General features: G+C 35.7%; 1 protein-coding gene across 1 annotated transcript in view; it reads right to left on the bottom strand.

Moving 5' to 3' along the window:
• The window catches only part of hyal6 (hyaluronoglucosaminidase 6), a 25340-nt gene extending 6737 nt beyond the window's left edge, over positions 1 to 18603 (bottom strand). Inside the window, 3 exon segments of the mRNA NM_001080671.1 lie at positions 2519 to 3283; positions 7142 to 7337; positions 18429 to 18603. Of these exon segments, the coding sequence (NP_001074140.1) occupies positions 2519 to 3283; positions 7142 to 7294 (918 nt within the window). The 5' untranslated portion in view covers positions 7295 to 7337; positions 18429 to 18603.
• Between the last annotated feature and the right edge of the window lie 1674 nt (positions 18604 to 20277).

Consider the following 20277-nt stretch of genomic DNA (forward strand, 5'->3'; position numbering starts at 1 on the left):
TATTTATTTGTTATAATATTTACTGGAGAAAATATTTATATTTACTGTTTGTTGTATACATGATAATACAATATTAGGTTTGTTTTAATAATATTCAGCAAAAAAGAATGCTATAAATGAAAGCTGTTGGAAAATGAGTTGTTGGAAAGGATGTATAAGTTGTTATTTATAAGTTCTGTGTTAAAGCTTATAATGCATGTGCTGCGTAAACCATATGCTGGATAAGTTGGCGGTTCATTCCGCTGTGGCGACCCCAGTTTAATAAAGGTACTAAGCTGAACAGAAAATGAATGAATGAATGTTAACAAAGATGAATAAATGCTGTAATAAATGTATTGTTTATTGTTTGTTCATGTTCATGTAAATATATCAACTAACATTAACTACCAGAACCTTTTCGTAAAGTGTAATCTTTTTTAATGTTAGAGCAACTCAAAGCAGAACATTCTTATTTACATCTTTTAACAGGTTTGGTAAATATGAACATATTCATTATTATTACCCATACATACATACATAGTGTGTAATTGCACCTTTAATTTTTTTTGCCTTTTGGGAAGTAATTCAATACAGTACAGCTAAATGTATAATGTAAGGTCTGAGTCTGTACTATCACAATGAACATATGGAAACTATCGGTTGTAACCTAAACTAGCCATAATAAGTACATTACCTTGATGTACTTCACTGTCTAGAAAAGCGGGTGGTCCCATCAAACTGAAAACACGGCTGCGGACCTACTGCAGAGTTTGATTTGGAACATTCCACTCATAATGAGGTGACAGATGAGTGTTTAAGCATATCTCTGGCATTTAAGATGTTGGGGAGGAGGGTGATTTAGGGGCTGGATCTGTCAGTCAAGTATTTGATGAGTGATTAAAACAATGTGTGTTTGACAGGTCCCTCTAATTGGCTGAAGAGTGTGCAAAATAGAAAGCTGGTACTGAGTAATCCAATACAATTCAATGATATGATATTTTACCGTTCTATTAATTGAAATCAAAGTGATGCACTGCAAAAAAAAATAATAATAATAATAATAAAATAAAAGCTTTTCTTTTTTTAAATGTTTTAATCTTGTTTTTTGACCAAATATCTAAAAATTAAATTTTTTTTGTCTAAAAATTCAGAAATTTAAGTGTTTAAAAATGAGCACCTGCGTGAACGAGGTTAGTAAATTACATAATACATGCACAAACCAGCTCTATATAAGGGCTTCTCGCAAAACGTCACTTGTCCACAGAAAATGATAAAACAAATTAAGAATCAAAAAGATACAATTATGCCACTGAAACAATAAAAAACAAGAATTGGATTGGTAATTGGTAAGATGTTGATGTGTGATGTGGAACATTCTTTCAGTTTTAACAGAATTGTCCTTTTACAACTGCAGACCCACAGAGCACATCGTCAAAATGTGAGGCGCAGCAAGTGAACGTGAAATGCATGCAGGACACATAAACACCGTAAAAAACACTTGATGCCAATAGAAATTTAGGTAACACTTTATAATAACTACACACTATGAGTCATTTACTAAGTATTAGTATCTAGTAAATTCATTATTTGTTAAGCATTACCTCTACATTAATAAACGTTAGTAAGCAGTTTATAACTGCAGCTACAAATGCTCTATTCTTGACTTATAAGCACCTATATAATGTGTTTAACAATTGTAATTTCATTCTTAGTTAATGATTTATATTTCATTACTAAATAAAGTGTCGCATTATTTGCAAACGAGTTGTATTTAAGAGAAGTTGAGGGTTTTTAGGATAATTCTAAATGAGTTAGTAAATAATTAATAAACTATTGAAATCAACATTTATATAACTTATTATTCAGGCATATACTTATAGTTAACTAATATGTTAATAAATGCTTTATTAATTCAACTTCATGCAGTTTTGTGACCTAATTTAAAGTGGGGACTATTTATGCTTTATAAATCCCTTTTGCTGTTTTGATTTGAATGAATGGCGTACGAAAGTAGTTCCCCATATTGCACTGCTACTCATGTATTGCACAATATTCGATATATATATATATATATATATATATATATATATATATATATATATATATATATATATATATATATATATATATATATATATATAGAACAGACTATTTTTTTATTTGTAGTAATTTAGGTCTGGAAATTAATTGGAAGAACACAAGTGATTTAAATTTAGCTTCAGTTATCAACTATGAATAATATTTTCCCAAAGTCATTTTAATGATTCCTACCTATTGTTATCAGACAGACAGCTAGATAGATAGATAGATAGATAGATAGATAGATAGATAGATAGATAGATAGATAGATAGATAGATAGATAGATAGATAGATAGATAGATAGATAGATAGATAGATAGATAGATAGATAGATAGATAGATAGATAGATAGATATCAAGCAACATTGACTCAACAACTTTGTTTCATAAGTCAAAGCACATCTTATAACTTCTAGATCTACTGAAAATATTATCACGGAACTCCAATAATCTACTTACCTCTGATAGGACAACAAACGTGTATGCATAGAAGGGTCTGGAGTAAACAAAAACTGGCAGTGTATAGTCATTCCTGGCAATTGAAGCGATTCGCATGGCCTCCTTGACACGGTAGTGCACAAATTTGACAGTATTAGTCGAAGATTTCAGCTCATAGTCTAGATAGATGGAAGGATATAGGGCTGTACTCTCCTTCCACAACCACATCAGATGGTCATTGCGTACATGCTCTATATTAGGACACTCTCCTGTATAACGCAATGGATGCTGCTTGTAACCGTAGTTGTAACAGTCAGGAAACAGGTAAAATCCCCAAAGACCATGAGGTCGGCGACTCTCAGCTAGCAGTAGAGTTGAGTTCATAAACACTTGTCCAGCCCTCTCAAACACCTCCTTTGCTTCATTTTCCACCTTACTTTGTGGCCAGCCAGGGTGTAACTTTCTTATAAGCTCCTTAGATTTGTTTCGGTAGATGTCTTTCGAGCCCCAATTGCGCACCCACTGCGGTCGCCAGTTTTCCCAATCAATGACGCCAAGACCGTGAAAGTCCTTGATAGGTATGAGCTTGTCAATATCCGCTCGAGCTTTGCTGAGGTGTTTGCTCAGGCTTTGGTTTTGAGGAAGGCCACCATTGATAGGAGTCTCAGAGCTTGTGTAGTAAGGGTAGTAACCCAGGTGACTGTGGTAAAAGATTGTGACGTTGGGGCCACTCAAGGTCTCATTGTGGTTAGCAACGATGTCAAAAACACTAAGGTCCAAATCCACCTTGCAAAGAAACAGACAAAATGTAATTATGTTTCACATGGGACTGTGCAATATACTTTTTTTACCCTGCTACTGCTTATATGTTCAAACCGTTATCTGAATTAATTACATTATACACTAGTTGTTTAATATGAATGAATTAATATGGCACTGTGAAATTTACTTTATGTCAAATTTATATAATAATATGAATATTATGTTGAGGTACAAAAATTGGAGAAGTTAAAAAATAACAACCCAGGGTCATTCTGAAAACGTAGTCTCTTGGACGTTTCTTTAGGCCGTGAAATACGTCCAGGGACGTACGTAATTTTGCAGTTGTTGTTTTTGCAAGTTTTGTTTTTCACGAATCCACGAGAGGCCGCTGTGTGCACTTTTTTGTATCTCAAATGTCTCTCGTGAGCGCTTATCGCACCCGTGCTGTTCTCGCGTAAACGCTCCAGAGGCCACTGTCGACTGACCGTCCGTCTGACTGACTGAATGACTGAATGATTGACTAGGCGGCCAGCCAATCAACTGACCCAACCTCCTCCTTCCCTAAACCCAACCTATTTTACCGATTGACCCACCCACCCACTTACTTCCCTAAACCCAACCGACGATTTACAAAAGCCGTCCAGGAAAAGAAAAGCCCTTGTCTGATTTTTACCACGTCTTCAGATTTTTACCGCATTCTCATCCCTGTTAATCACTCGTTCGTTTTACTTTTTTGGATTCTGTTTTTGTCTTACCTGATTTCTGGAACCACTCTTCCCTGTCGTCGTGGTCAACTCCTCTCTGCACCTCAAGTCCGCCGACGTACACAATGAGCTAACTGGACAAACTGGCTGCAGCGGAAAAGTCCTCCACACGAGGTAAGCTGTCAGCCAGTAAGCGCCAAAAAGGAACGGTGTCACACCGCTCCGCATTGTTTGCTATGTACCTTCGGCAACATAATTCGGGGTCTCTAGAAACATCCACGGGACTACATTTTTAGAATGAGCCTGGGTTGTAAAAAAAAAAACATTTTTACCTAAAGGGTCCATATTGGTATCCCATAGGTACATTTATTCATTTTTTTTTCGGCTTAGTCTCTTTATTAATCAGGGATCACCACAGTGGAGTCAACCGCCAACTTATCCAGCACATGTTTTACGCAGCAGATGCCCTTCCAGCTGCAACCCATCTCTGGGAAACCAAAGGTACATATTAGTATCTAAAATATACATATTTTTTAAATGTTTATCTTTTGAAAAGCTACAGTACCACCCTAGTAATAGCATTGTACCTTTATTTTAGTGAGTGATTTATATATAACTTATTCCAGAATTCTGAGTACATTTCATTCATTTTACAACAAATGTATTATTCACAGGAAACTGAATATATTACTAAAGTAAAATAATGTAAAATGCATAAATGTGATAGATGACATTTGATTGTTACTAATTGTTAATTTGTTGTTAAACTTTTTAAATCACTAAAAGTCGACAATATTAGAGTTGACATTTGCAATTTTATGTTTTACTGTAGCTCAATATGCTAAGCTCAAACCATACATGGCATATCTTAAAACGCCGGCAGCTAGCTCTCTGCAACTCTCACATGGTTGCCCACTGCGCACACAGCTGGTGTGTGGTCTGGCGCAATATGGCTGCTGTTGCGTCATGCAGGTGGATGCTGCACACTGGTGGTAGATGAGGAGATTCCCCCAATGTTTAAAGCGCTTTGTCTAGAAAAGGAATTATTATTATTATTGTTAAACAGAATTGTAAACATATTTTCATCATGTGCGGTTTATTTATAAACTAATTTCGAGAGGGTCACATGCTTATGATTAAACATGGCTGGCACCACGTTAGCTCCGTATTTTGCACCAATCAGAAAAATACTGATGCACTTATAAATAATCAGATTTTTTCCGCTCCAGTTATCTTCATTTTGAAGAATCCCCCTTCCAGCCTTACTCCTCTCCATTTCTGATAGGGCGGCATGGTGGCCCAGTGGTTAGCACTATTGCCTCACAGCAAGAACGCCACTGGTTCGGCCCCTCACTGGGCTGGTTGGCGTTTCTGTGCTCAGTTTACATTTTCTCCCTGTGTTCGTGTGGGTTTCCCCTGGGTTCCCCGGTTTTCTCCAACCATCCAAAGACATGCACCATAAGCCAATTGACTACTCCAAATTAGAATCTTAAGACAACGCTTAGACAGACACATTTTAGCACGCTGACAAGCAGGGGTATTCTCGAGAGCTACTAGAGCTCAAACTCCCCTCTTGCTCTTCTAATGGGAAGGAGGCCCGGGCTCGAAGATATTCCGAGCTCAGGGCTCTCTCCCAGGACAGCATCCCAAATACGCTTTATTAATCATTAGCTTAGTGTGAACTCTTGAGATTAGAGTTTTCAAATTGTCAATGAGAAATTTGGTGAAATATCACAGTAACAGTGTTGACATATAATCAGTCTACTATTACATTTTGTGTTTTGTACAAATGAATGAGAGAAGAACTGGAAATGGAGAAAGTCACATGTTATTTCTATCAGTGTAGTCAAAATGCTCTTCATAACTGAAACAACAAAAAATACCAAAATTAGATGTGTAATGCAACTGTTTCTTTAACTTAGTATAGTAAAGACAGAAAAAATATGGATGATGTGGTTACCCTTACTGCAAAAAGGTCGCTGGTTTAGGTCCTGGCTGGAGCAGGATGTCATTTTGTGTCTATGTGGGTTTTCTCTGGGTGCTCAAGTTTCCACTACAGTCCAAAGACATGCGATATAGGTGAATTGAATTGGCCATAGTGTGCAGATGGGTGTATGGGTGTTTCCCAGTACTGAGATTTGTGGCAGAAAAGGTATCCACAAAACAATTGCCAGAGTAATTGGCAGTTCATTCTTCTGGGGAGACCCCTGATAAACCCAAGAATAAGCTGAAGTTAGTAAGTGAGTGAGTGAAGGTGAATGTATGATGACAGTCAAAAATAGATACTGTAGTTGGAGTTTTAAATGTCCCATGAAGTGTTGTGAAAAGTGCATTTTTATTCAATGTTTGACATAATCTTCACTGAAACAAGAGAGAGTGAGACAGAGTAGCTCAGACAGAGACAGAGACAGGCAATAGCGCTTTGTTTTATCACCACTTTGCCAATGAGAGAGGTTAAGCTCAAGCCATCAAATGTGGTGTCTTGAAAGGGGCGGGCATGCCAGATACCAGAGGCCATTTGATTGGTTATGGTTTGATCAGACCGTTGATACATTTAGGCGGAATTGACAAGCTTTACAAGCTACAAGCTTCACATTAACTTTATATATTTTAAACGTGAATTTTGTCACTGTTTTGGTGTGCACTAGATTATAGATATCCTAAAATTAACAATACTGATACTAATTAATAATTCTAAAAATCTTTATTTAAATGATTTATTTTTATTTTTAATGGGACCTTTAAGTTAATATTTTAATTACCCTAAATACACATACAGTACAAATGTTATTTATAGAGATAATGTGACTTAATTTGTATTATAACTTAAAACTAGTTTATTAATATTATTAATATTATTATTTGTTTTTATATTTAGAAGGTTAGGAGAGGCTAAATGTACCCACAATTCTAGAATCACACGTATACACTCAACTGTCAATGCACATCACCATGGCACTGTACAATATGCATTTTCATGATGGCTGTCATGTTGCTGTTTATTTGTTTTTGTTTGTTTTTTGTGTATTCTGCTACTGTGACTTTAAACTACATGAAGTTACACTTAAGTTCCATTGTACTGTACATCTAAAATGACAATAGGATTCACATTCTGATTCGTATTCCCATTATTTGGATCACATAGTGAATTTTGCTAGATCTTTGACACGTGTTGAACCTTAAATCGAAGACGGCAGGATTCAGTAGGTGCGTTCCACACCACCACAAATGGGCGATGAGGTAACAATGGCGTCCGAGCTTGCTTCAACTGATCGGCCCAAGCAACCAGCAATCCACACACTGCCACCACCAGAAATCCAATCAGCGCCATTGCCTGAATACCCTCATAGATCAAATAACCAACATCCCTCAACCTGTGGAGAAACAAAACATGATGAATTGCATTTTAAAAAGATTCCATTGTGAGGTTCATTTGGCAAAGATATTCAAAGGCATAGTTGAGTGGCAAAGAAGCAAGGTTCAATGAGCAGCCATGCCCTAGATTCCACAGCACAATGATCCTCTGTCCTCTAATTTCAGTATTCATTATAGTAATTAATGCATACATGACTTGATTAACTGACCATAATCTAGCAACATTATGCATTGACATTCATTATACATTGTTATAAAAATTATTCACATTTTAAATTGGCTTTAATTTTGTTCTTTGATTTTTCTTTTACTGTATATTTTAATGACATTGTTATGTGCTTTGACGTTGGTATTTATTTTAGTGATTTTTGAAAAAAATAATTTTCATGTAATTTATTTCAGCTATGTTTTGAGTACTAAAAACATTTTAGTTCATTTTAGTGAATACATAATTAATATAATAACAATTCTAAATATAGCTGCAAGCAGCAATTATCAGGGCCAACCAGCCCAGGGTCCGCATAATAAACAAGCATGACAACTAGCTACAAAGCAATGAGAAATATCTATAACTTTTTGGCATCATGTTCTGAGCCAATGGTGGAAATTGGGCTAACCATCTATGGAGAGTTCAAAACAACAAATTTTCAAACTAACTCAAGATGGTGGAAAGGAAATTGTGTAAATTAGGGAATAAATGATATAAATGTTCTCTGTGTGATCCAAAGAATTTGCAAGACCAGTAGACTTTAAGTTTGGCTTCAATACTTTAATTTCTTTAAACCATTGCAGCGATTCAGCCTGTAATCTCATCTGGCAGCATTACATCAAGTTTGCGCATATGCTAAATGACAACAGTTTTGTTTATCAACATGAATCCCATAACTTTTAGTCTACATGTTCTGAAGATGATCCAAGTCAAATTTGGTGACGATTGAACCAACGGTCTAGGAGAAGTTTAAAAAAGAATAGTTTGAACATAATCAGAATGGCGGACAGGAAGTTTAGCAGATTATGGCATAATTGGTATCTGTGTTGTCAGCATGATCCAAGGAATAATTTACATCAAAATAAGCATATTCAGGTAAAAGTTATTACCAAATTTGCAAGTTTCATTAATAATGGGTAATGAATGTCTTATAACTCTTGACCCATAGGTGGTGCTGTCCCCATTTTATTAGGGTGTGAGGCAACAATGACAGAACTAAAATTTAGTGTCATTATCTTCAACTATCGCAGAGAAACAGCCTCAGATGTAGCTTGGCATCATGCCATCCCATTTGTCGGAGCAGTAAACAAAAGTATCAACACAAATTCAAAAAGAATTTTCAGCATGGTCTGCAGATGATATGAGATGAGTGAAATCAGCCAAAGATGTAGGAGGAGTTTAAAAAAGTAGTTTTTTTTTTACTTAAGGCTAGATGATGGACAGGAAATTCAGTTATTAAGACATAATTGGTGACAATATTCTCAGGTCAACCCAAGGATTGTTGCCAATTTCCATAAAAATAAGCTAAATTTGCCAAAAGTTATACGCATTTTTAGAAATAGGGTTATAATGTTTGACCAAAAAGTGGCACTGTGACAAAACTTTTTGAACACCTTCAAGGCAGAGTCCTGAACACAAATACTGAGTTTCATAACAATTTGCCTATGCGTTTGTAAAATATAGCAATTCTTGATATGATTGAAAATGGCCGATGGCCAAAATGGCTGACCTGGGAAAATCAAACTCGACATGCTTCGTTGGATGTAAAGAGACACATTTTATGAATTTTGGACCGAGGGTTAAGAAGTTATAAGCAAAAAAACTATTTTTTTGTATCTCCGGGCCACTAGGGGGCAGTGCGTTGAAACAGGTAATTTCAGATGGCAATATCCATGGTTGTCATAACACACCAAAACACAAGTTTGGTGTGAATACGCCAATGTGTTAGGAAGATATTGTATCAAGTCCATTTTTGCAACATCTAAATGAAATTTGTTCAAAAGTTAAGTGAAAAGAAATCGTCTAATCAACTTGAATTCAATAACTTTTTGTCAGCATGGTCTATAGTTCATGTTATTCAACTTTGGTAAAAATCAGACAAATGGCCTAGAACGAGTTTGCTCAAATAAGTTTTGCAAAAAATTCAAAAAAGCAAAAGAATTTTCATGATATAATTTTGATTGTAACCCATTCGGTTCAAAACTTATAAAGATAAACATAAGTAAAACTTTGGATAAGTGGTGGCGTTAGAAAGTTTGAGTTATTGAGTCCAAGTTTGTTGTGGTTGAAGATCAGACTGTCCTCTATCAGTGTGCCAAAGTTTGCGCTAATGCTGCAAATGGCTCATAGGCCTGCCATAGACTTCCAGAGAGGAAGAAGAGGAAGAAGCTGGAAGAATAAGAAGAAGAACCGGAACGGATACAATAGGTGCCTACGCACCTTCAATGCTTGGCCCCTAATAAATCATGTTAAAAGGTACAGTAGTGTTTAAGTGTAGCTGTACTTTAATTATAAAAATTAAAAACACACAAAATTGTATTCGATTTTGGCATGTTGGAGAAAATCAAGCAACTGAAAGGAAAGATGAAAAGTATAAACATTTATAATTATAATCACTAATTTTGTTTGTCAATATTTTATCAAGTATTTATTGATTTTAAATATCTCTGAAAAGATGATATATAACGTGTTATGTCACTGAATAACATTTTAAAGTGTTTCTTCTCCAAATTATGGTGAAAATGAACACATCATTTGTGAAAAGTTTATGTTGAACCTCAAAATAACTTTTTATTCAGCTGTTTAAAACACCCTTGAATGTTTGGTTTGCTATTTTGTTAGGATAACATGACAACAAGACATAACAATTTTCATCTAAGAATATTTTGATTGATTACAGGAGGTTTGGAATTTCCTATTTTATCTTTTCCTCTTAATTTGACATAAAAATGACATGTGTGTAACATTGTTAATTCCTTGCTAATCTTGGTCAAATTCCTTTCACAGTTACTAGTGTGATTGAGAACACTCAGGGGGCCTTGTAAATGAAATCAGCCCTGAATGTTCCAGCTCTTCCCATTTATTATTATTATTAAATCCTCTTGAATTAAATCTTGCAATATTTGTTCAAAGGGAAAACAATGATAAAGAAAACAAGGATATCAATTCACCAACTAAAGGGTCTTTCCTCCTTACATATTTGTAATGGACAGTATCTCTTTCTTGTGGCTTTGGTGGAGTCTGTCTGATAAAATAAAAGAGATGATGTAGCTTACGGTAGATGGGAAAGATCTGTATTTCCCCTTTCAAGGAAATGGCAGTGAAACTTGTCGATCTAACCAAGAGCAACAACGTGGTGAAGTCACTGAGTCTTTTCATAAACCACAACCATCCACAGAACCCCACCACAAAAAAGACCCCCCAAAAAACCCGTCTGAGACATACTGGCACTAGCTTTTTCCTCAGACAGACAGTGCTCGAGGGACATGAGAACTGCTTTTTTCTTTCTCCTCTTTAGAAAATGGACTGATTAAGTCCAGATGACTAAGAGGCTGCACATCATGTTATACATAGAACCTTTTTTTGACATTTTTATTCATTTAAAACTGAAAATAAGTTCACTGTTTCATGCAATTTCCGTGTTATTTCTTCTAATTGTGACTTTTTATCTCTTAATGTAGCTTTATAGTGCTCACAATTCATATGGGCTGGATGTTTTAAAGATTGAAGATGCAATGGATTTTTTAATTTTCAGCATTATTATCATTTTATTTTTTTTTTTATTTCTTAACAACTTCAAATCACTTTCGAAAAAAATGTGTAGTGTTGCTATTTAATAGTGCAATCCTCTATAGGTGAGTATAAACTGTAAATATATAGAGCTAGAAAATTAGCAATTTCCAAAAAGGTAGTGTCTTTAACTACAACAGTGCAGTAAAAATACTTTGGTAGCACTTTACAATTACATTACACGAATAATGATGTATTGATAAGTAAACTAAACCTTTATTATGAATTGATAATGAGTGTGCTAATCATGAACTAATATTAACCAACACAATCTCATGGCAATTCGTAACTTTTTGATTTAGGCCGTACTCACACTAGGTACAGTTGCCTCGAAATGGGCCAAAGCACGCTTGTCCCCCCTCCCGTCTCCCCGGCCGGCCGAGTGAACCCGTGATTGAGCCCGATTCAGCGCACTCACACTTCTCAAACGATCCGGGAAACGGGCCTGGGCACGCTACGGATGGCATAGTGTGAGTAGGCCCTTAGTGGCAAATTCGTATGATTTCGTACGATCTAATTCGTACAATTTAGTACGAATTGCTCATCCCCCAATTACGGTTTGGTTTAGTTTACCTTTTTAAAATTTTACAATTTCGAACGACTAAACTTGTACATATTTGTACGAATTAGCCACTAAACTGGCAAAACCTAAAATACTTGTTTTCTCGTGAGATCAGGCTGCATTAACTACAACATGAGCCACATGAGAGATCATGTTGTCAACTACTGTATAAATTAACATTTAAGATTAAGCTAAATGTAACCAACATGAACTCTTGAGCTGTTGTACAGTTATGTCATGACTTTACTTGGAGGAGATAATCACTATTAACTTGTCCTTAACTACTCATAAACTATGTTTACCTGTTCATGTTGATGCTGACAAAACATTTTCTATTGTTATTCAGTGTAAACATACTAGACAGATGTGCAAAAAGAATTCACGAGTAGTTAAGAATAGGTTAATGATGGTGTGCCCCTCCAAGTAAAGTCATGATATAATTGTATGTTAACATATAATGAGTTCATGATGGTTAAAATAAGCATAAATTACCATAATTAACAAACAATCATGTACTAACAAGTGATTAAGGTAGATGTTATTTACAAATTAACTCATGTGACTCAGGTAGTTAAAGTTAGTTCATGATTAGCACATACAAAAATTAATCATCAGTTCATAATAAAGTAATGCTTAGTTTATATGTTAATGTATCATTGTTCATGTACTGTTATTGTAAAGTGTTACCAATACTGTTTACCACTGTTGTGACTTCTATCTTACTGTCAGGATTACAGCACGTTCAGTTTTGTTTTTATTGTTTCTTATTTCGTTTGACCTACAGTTAATTTAAAATCACATACTGCAAAGTTATTTACAACTGTTGCAAAGAATGAATATGGGTAATGTGAATTAAATTCAAATATACCACATCTGCCATGTTGTCATTATCCTATGACCTACCCTCGTTAGTTGTGTTGCTTCACTTTCATTCATAAATACTCTCCTATAGCTCTATAGGATAGCAAAGTGTCACCTCTAATATTCACTTCAGAAAGTTGGTTGATTTAGCATGCCATCTATGTACTTTTGACAATACATTTATCATATACTTTATAATAGTGCCATGGCAAGCAGCCGTTTAGTATCATTAAATACTTTTAAATTGAAATATGTGTGCTTGCTTGCTAACGTTACATTTGTAACATATAATCTCAATAATAGAATAATTCTAAATGTATCACATATTTGTGAATTTCTAACCCACAAAATGAATTTTGATCTTAGAGGGTTTTTTATGATGTGATCAGATGTATACTCCTCATAATTGTGGTATGTGTAATATATATATATTTCTTCATTTCAATGTCTCCCACAACCATAGATGCTTTTATAATGACCCTGTTCATTATGAAAATAGCTTGAAAAATGCTTCTCTATGATAAAACCAGAACATTTACTTCATATTGTAACCAGCATGAATCTGGAATAAACACAGTGGTCAGCTGCAATCAGAAGGCCTTGTGTTGTATGCTTCAAAAATGTGTTTGTGCCCCAATTTGAAAAGTAATCTGGAAAAATTGAGTCAGAACAAAATAATAAAATGTTAGTGTATATTGTGTGTGAGAATTGTGAAACAACTATCATATCAGAGTTTTTGCTTGCAGTTCAATGAAATTTGTTCTAATGCTTTGCAAAACATTTTACAATGGCCCGTGTGGCTTATGAATGTGATGCCAAATACAATCTGCATATGGCACATGGCTGGTGTGGAATATGTTACATGGGGGTAAGAACAAGCTGCCTCAATTGGCCTCAACAAGGGACAGAAGAAATGAGTCAGTAGCCATGAGTCTTTTGCCTGCTGGAGTCCATGTGTGGAAAAATGTGTTTATAACTGTTGTTGGTTCCCAGTTCCCAGAAAAGGGCTTGTTGGTTGGTTAGAACATTGACACCTATCCGAAAGCAGCAAGTAAATGTAACAACAGGTTGGCTTATAAACAATACACCAATCCGGTGTAAAAATAATTAAAATAAGGCTGATAAACTATTTCATGGCTCTATTTTCTGCACATGAAATTTATTTCTTTGCATACCCCTAAACTTAGCAATTTTATATTTTATGTAGCTCTGCATCTTAATTTGTTAAACTAGATGGTCGATTTTATGTACACAGTTTTTTCCTCTTCATATGCACCAGACACTTTCTTGTAAACACTCCATGTTTTTTGGAGAAACAATATGCAATTCTGGGCGACGCAGTGGTGCAGTAGGTAGTGCTGTCGCCTCACAGCAAGATGGTCGCTGGTTTGAGCCTCGGCTGGGTCAATTGTCGTTTCTGTGTGGAGTTTGCATGTTCTCACTGCATTTGCTTGGGTTTCCTCTGTGTGTTCCGATTTCCCCCACAGTCCACAGACATATGGTACAGGTGAGTTGGGTAGGCTAAATTGTCTGTAGTGTATGAGTGTGTATGGATGTTTCCCAGAAATGGGTTGCGTCTGGAATGGCATCCGCTGCGTAAAACAAATGCTGGATAAGTTGGTGGTTCATTCCGCTGTGACGACCCAAGATTAATAAAGGGACTAAGCCGAAAAGAAAAGGAATGAATGTGCAATTTCAAGTCTGCTTCATGCAGGTAAGTGGACTTGACAAACCACAGCCATATCACCCGGCAGCCCAAGACTGGTTACTCACCGAAGCTAAGCAGGGCTTAGCCTGGTCAGAATCTAGATGGGAGACCACAAGGGAAAGTTAGGTTGCTGTTGGAAGTGGTGTTAGGGATGCAGAAGAGGGTGCTCAACCTGCAGTCTGTGTAAGTCCTAATGCCCCAGTAAAGTGAAGGGGACACTATATCATCAGTGTGTGCCATCTTTCAGAAAAATGTTCCTGCCTCTTAAGGCTTGTACACACCAGGACTCTCTGCATTTATCGTCAGCATTTTACAAGACGTTTTTCCGGATTCAAACCCAAGCGATTTTCACTGGCGTTAAGCAGAAGAGTATGCAAAATCACTCCTTGACTTTAGATAGCGCTACACAACTTTAAGCTTCTGTCACCCCACTTATAACACAGAAGAAGAGGAAGAGAGGAAGTTCACACTCGTGATGTTAAAGTTACTGGTGGCTTGAACATGCGTGGATGGTTCAAGTAGCAGCTGCAGCTCTAGCGATGAAGAAATGATTATTGTACACAGGGCAATAAGCAGCTCTGCGTTCATATCGCCTCTGGGCATCTTCTTCAATGTGCGCTCGCATTGACAGTTTTGCGCTTGAGCACCTCAGAGTGCCATTTATTGTAATTTCAGGAGCTCTGTGCATGTGAACAAAAGTGCCAATCTGATTGGTTGAGAAGGTTCTGATGCTGCGTGTCAAAACAAAAAAACGAACATGGGGTGTTTCTTTTGAGATGGCGCTTTTATGCCTGGCGTTTTGCGCGTTGGTGTGCATGATTACAGTGTAGCCCACTGTATTTAGTCACGAGGCATTAAACGTCAACGGAAAATGTGAGCAAAAAGCATCCTGGTGTGCAAGGGCCCTCAGGGCGTACTCACACTATGTACAGTTTCCTTAAACCAGGACAAAGCACGTTTGTCCACCCTCCCATCTCCCCCGACGGCCTGCACTCGCATTACATTCGGGCCAGGGCAAACTTACGTCATCGATGATGCGCTGATCAGTAAGCGCTCTCGCTCTGCACAGTGGCTATTTCTCTAGTTATATCGTTTTAGTGGTTTGATATGCAGTGACACACAGTCAAATATTTCGCCGAACAGATCCGCCACTTTTGATGCTCATAAACAATCATAAAGTCCTCATACTGCAGGAAATAGGAGGTTTGCTGAAGGTGCAGCTGTTGTGCAGTAAGGGGTTTGTGTCCTTTAAAATCATCGACAGTCTGCATTCAACAGTAAGCATGATTAATTAATTCATATGAAACAGTTTCTTAAAAGTCACGTTGGGCTCTGGCACGCTTTACTCTTTACACTACAAGCCAAGTGTAACTTGATCAATCCGGCAAACGGGCCTGGGCATGGTTCAGATAGCATAGTGTGAGTAGGCCCTTGGTGGTCATTAAAAATTCACGGACAAACTGAAGAACGGGGAGGGGGTGTCGCAGGCCAAAGTTAAAAGAAGGAGGTCGGGGGGTCTCATGGACAAAGAAGGTTTGGAAAGCGGACGAAGAGGGTTGGGGAGTCGTGGAAGAAAGTGTAGAGCAGGGGTGCATGTGAGGAGAAGATCAGTAAAATGTGGTGCTGGATCCGGATCCAGTTTATTCTGACTCAAATTATATGCACCAGACACTTTCTTATAAACATGCCACTTTTTGGAGTAACATCATGCAATTCTGAGTGTGCTTCATGCATGGCAAGTAAGCTTGACAAACCACTTGTATGAGACACACTTCTCTTACTTTGTCAGCATGCATTTAAATGGTGTATATATAAAAGTTGGTAGAACAAGTACTATTTACTTGCAAAGTTACTGGTAGACAGCAGAATGTCTGATGGGTTGCCATCAAAATGGTTGCAGGCTATAATGCGCATGTTTGCAGATTACGTATCTTTTAATGACTGCTACATAGTTGCAAAGTTACTAATCCACAACATAATGCCTAAAGCAGGGATGCCAAAACTTTTTCATGAAAGGCCAAAAACCAAACTTGATTGACACTATAGCGATATAGTTGCAAAGTGTAATTTCCTTATTTATTTAATAATATTTTTAAATAACTAGAAATTATTGCTTTATATTAGCTAATAAAGTATAGTTTACAATACATTTCAGAATGAATTATACAACTAATTTGTAAAAGAATGGAGTTACAGTAGTTTTTGCCTTGATTATCTCGCTGTCTTCTTCATAGTCTCATTCTCACTCTCTTCTCAGACAGGATGGTGGGCCAAAAGGTTACAATGGCCAACTATGGGCACCTCTGGCCTAAAGAGAACCGTCACAATAAAGTGTTACCACATACACCACATTAGTGTTATTGTGCTGTCAACATATGTCAGATTGAGAGAGTCACATAGATATTTACTTTGCTTTTTCCAGACATGCGACAGTACATGTAATTCTGCATTTGTTTATATGCTCTACAGTTGTTTGGTTCCCATGAAGTCGGCTGTTTTTACAATGAATCCACTGGTGTTGCTGAAAGAAGCAACTATTGAAAGCCTACCAAGTTCGTTCGTAGTGAACTTGTCCCTCGTCCATACCTAATTAGGAGAAACTTGCTCTGCATACTTTACTGCCAGAATGTTACCATGTTCAGTTGCCCTGAGCGTTTTATTATTTCTGGTCAGTTTCCATAATACAATTTCATTGGTCATTAAGACTACAGCAAATATGGGATTTCACCAGTAACATGCGCCAAGTAATTTCCTTTTTAGAGACATCTCATCAATCGCATGATGATGTAATATTTCATTTAGCTGAAAATGTGCTTGTTTAATGTATTTTAAGTGAGTTACAAATCCACAATATACAAGTAAAAATACTATTTGTCAAAAGAAGATTTTTTTACACTAAACCTTTTGGTTGTGCTTATTTTGACATTCCATTTTCAACACTCTAAAGATACTTAAGAATAAGTATTTTGTAACCTGAATACATGTCAGGTAAAGATCTTTTTATGTTTTTTTTTTTTTTTTTTTTTTTTAGCTAAAAACGTTTATTTTTTTGTTTTTAAAGGGGGGGGGGGGGGGTTGAAAACTAGTTATTAGACACAATGTCATTATTGCCTCTATTGCACTTTTTTTAACTCTCAATGTCACTGGTAAACGCTCTCAATGCCTTTTAACACATCCCATCATTTCTAAAATATTAACCTCTACTAAATTTTATGTTAGGGTTAATATGCAGTATATGCAGTAATATGCAGTGTAACCATTATTTAATACAGTTGTTCTTTAAATGATTTTAACAGTCATTATTAAAAACAGTTAAATCATGGTCAACCATTTGGTAGAGCAGGTAGTTAAAGGGTTAAGCACAGGATTTGTTAGGTATGATATATTTGAAACCAAAACACTAATGGCTACAGGACTTTGTACTGTATGTGTGGAGGAATGTTATTTTTCTTTACAAAGTGACATTCCCGACTACTTTGCACAATATAGTATTTTTATGTAAAGGAGAAATCAATATAAAGTTTTACCAACATTTAAACCAATTTTAATTTATATTGCCATATTTAAAGTTACCCTTTAAAAAAAAACATTCATTTAAAACAAAATCATTTAAATACACTACTGAATGTAATCTTTAGTAAATCTCAGAATTAATACCTATTTTTAAAACTGTATGTGATAATATTTTGATGCATAAATTCACTTTTGCCACTTAAAATGAAGTAGCATACTCTTTTATATTTAACTTATTATATCAATTTATGGTAACCCTTTATTTTGATGGTCCATTTAAGTATCAATAGACTGTCTGCTTAATTTCTGATACTGCTTCTAAACAGACATTTATCTGACTATAAGAAACTTTGCTAGACTATGTCAACTTACACTAACCCTAACCCCAACCTAACAGTCTACTTATAATCTGATGAGAATTAGTTGGCATGTAGATGCAATGTAACTGAAATTCAACAAACAAACCATCAAAATAAAGTGTGACCCAACTTATTATTAATTAATTAATTTATTTATTTATCTTTTTTTAAGTTTAAAACATTTATCAATATAAGCTTCAGTTCCCGTTTTGTGACTTCCAATACTATATATTTATTAACAAAGTTTTAAAACTGTATTTAACGTATGCTAAAGCCAGATAGTATTTCATTAAATTGCTTTGCACTAACCTTTTGAGCCTGTATTTAAAAACGAGAACTCCTCAGCAAGCCCCTGGTTGCAGAGCCACTCAGCATATCAGGTGTAATTATTTTTTTCCCTGTACTAAAAATCCAGTTAAGGCATTTTGTTGTGCTGTGTTCAGAGATAGCAGAGTTTATCTGGATTTACTGTGCGGTTTGTTGTGAGGTGCCAACATTGGTGCTTTGTTTCTTTGTTAATTGATTTGGCTCCTCCTCATCAAGCCCCCCCCAAAAAAATCAGCCTCAATTAGCAATCACTGACATCTCAAACCAGTTGTGCTGCTGCATGACTATAGTAATTCTTAATGTTCTTAATGGCCTAATTACAATGGAATGTATTTTTTATGTTTGAAGGAATTGAATGTTGGATTGTATGTCAATGATGTATAATTTATTCATTCATTTTCTTTTCGGCTTAGTCCCATTATTAATCAGGGGTTGCCACACACTGTAAAAAAGAAATCATAAAAAAAAGTCAAATGACTGGCAGCTACGGCTGCCAAACAAAAACTATACAATGACGGTAAAATTTCTTTGTTGGAATAAAGTGCAAAAAATGATAAATCTACAGATATTTTCATTAAAATGTTTACAGAAAAATACAGTTATTTTACAGGTATTTTCAAGATTATTACAATCAAATCCATTTACTAAAGTTACACAATAACAGTTTTACAGAGAAACACTGTTATTTTACAGACTTTTCCTAGATTATTATGATGGAACACCATCAAAAAATTGTAATTTTGTGCTCTGTAAATAAAAAAAATAAAAAAAAGATTGTAAAAAAAAAAGGTAAAAAATTCTTTGTTGAAACAAATGGGCAAAAAATAAGAAATCCACAGATATTTTCCTTAAAAATGTTTACAGAAAAAATTACAATCAAATCCGTACAATAAAGTTACACACTAAGAGCGCTCACATGGACCTGTTCCAGATTCCGCTGATTGCACACACACACACACACACACACACACACACACACACACACACACACACACAAAMACACACACACACACACACACACACACACACACACACACACACACACACACACACACACACTCACACACACACACACACACACACACACACACACACACACACACACACACAGTCGGAGGATCATTATAAACTGATTACATGGACTTTAAAAGCAGCACAGATGCATGTACCAATTGCTTAGTCTTGTTATACTGTCACTGTGAACATTATGACGGCTTTCTCTTCTTTTGCCTTGCTTTGTTAGTTAATTGTTTATGTTGTTTGTTGCTGGGACTGATCATTTGCTTGTTATTTTAACATGACTCTGGATTCCCTGCATACATCTGTTTGCAGGTCGCCCTTGTGTTAATTGTGGCTTACCTGACCATCTCTGTGTAATAAATCTGCATTTGGATCTGCACTTCTTTGTCAGGGTCCCCTTCACGTTACAGTTCCATTTCATTTAAGATTCATGAATCATTCCTTATAACTTAGACCTCTACATGTTTTACAGGTATACTCTTCAATAATATGTAACTAATCTTACAGTTTTGAGAATTTATTCAGTTGTATCTCGTTTGTTGTTTTTTTGATCCAAAATAAAACTTAAATTACGACCATAAGCATGTCTTGGCATTTTATTAAAGGAGTTTAATTGTAATGATTTAGGGAAAATCTTTTAAATAACATTGTTTTTTCTTGAACTTTTAGTGCATTCACTTTACTGATGGTGTTCAATCATAATAATCTAGAAAAAGTCTGTAAAATAACAGTGTTTTTCTGTAAACATTTTAATGAAAATATCTGTAGATTTATCATTTTTTGCACTTTATTTCAGCAAATAAATTTTACT

The sequence above is a fragment of the Danio rerio genome, chromosome 25, assembly GCF_049306965.1.
Source record: "Danio rerio strain Tuebingen ecotype United States chromosome 25, GRCz12tu, whole genome shotgun sequence".
NCBI classification, from domain to species: Eukaryota; Metazoa; Chordata; class Actinopteri; order Cypriniformes; family Danionidae; genus Danio; species Danio rerio.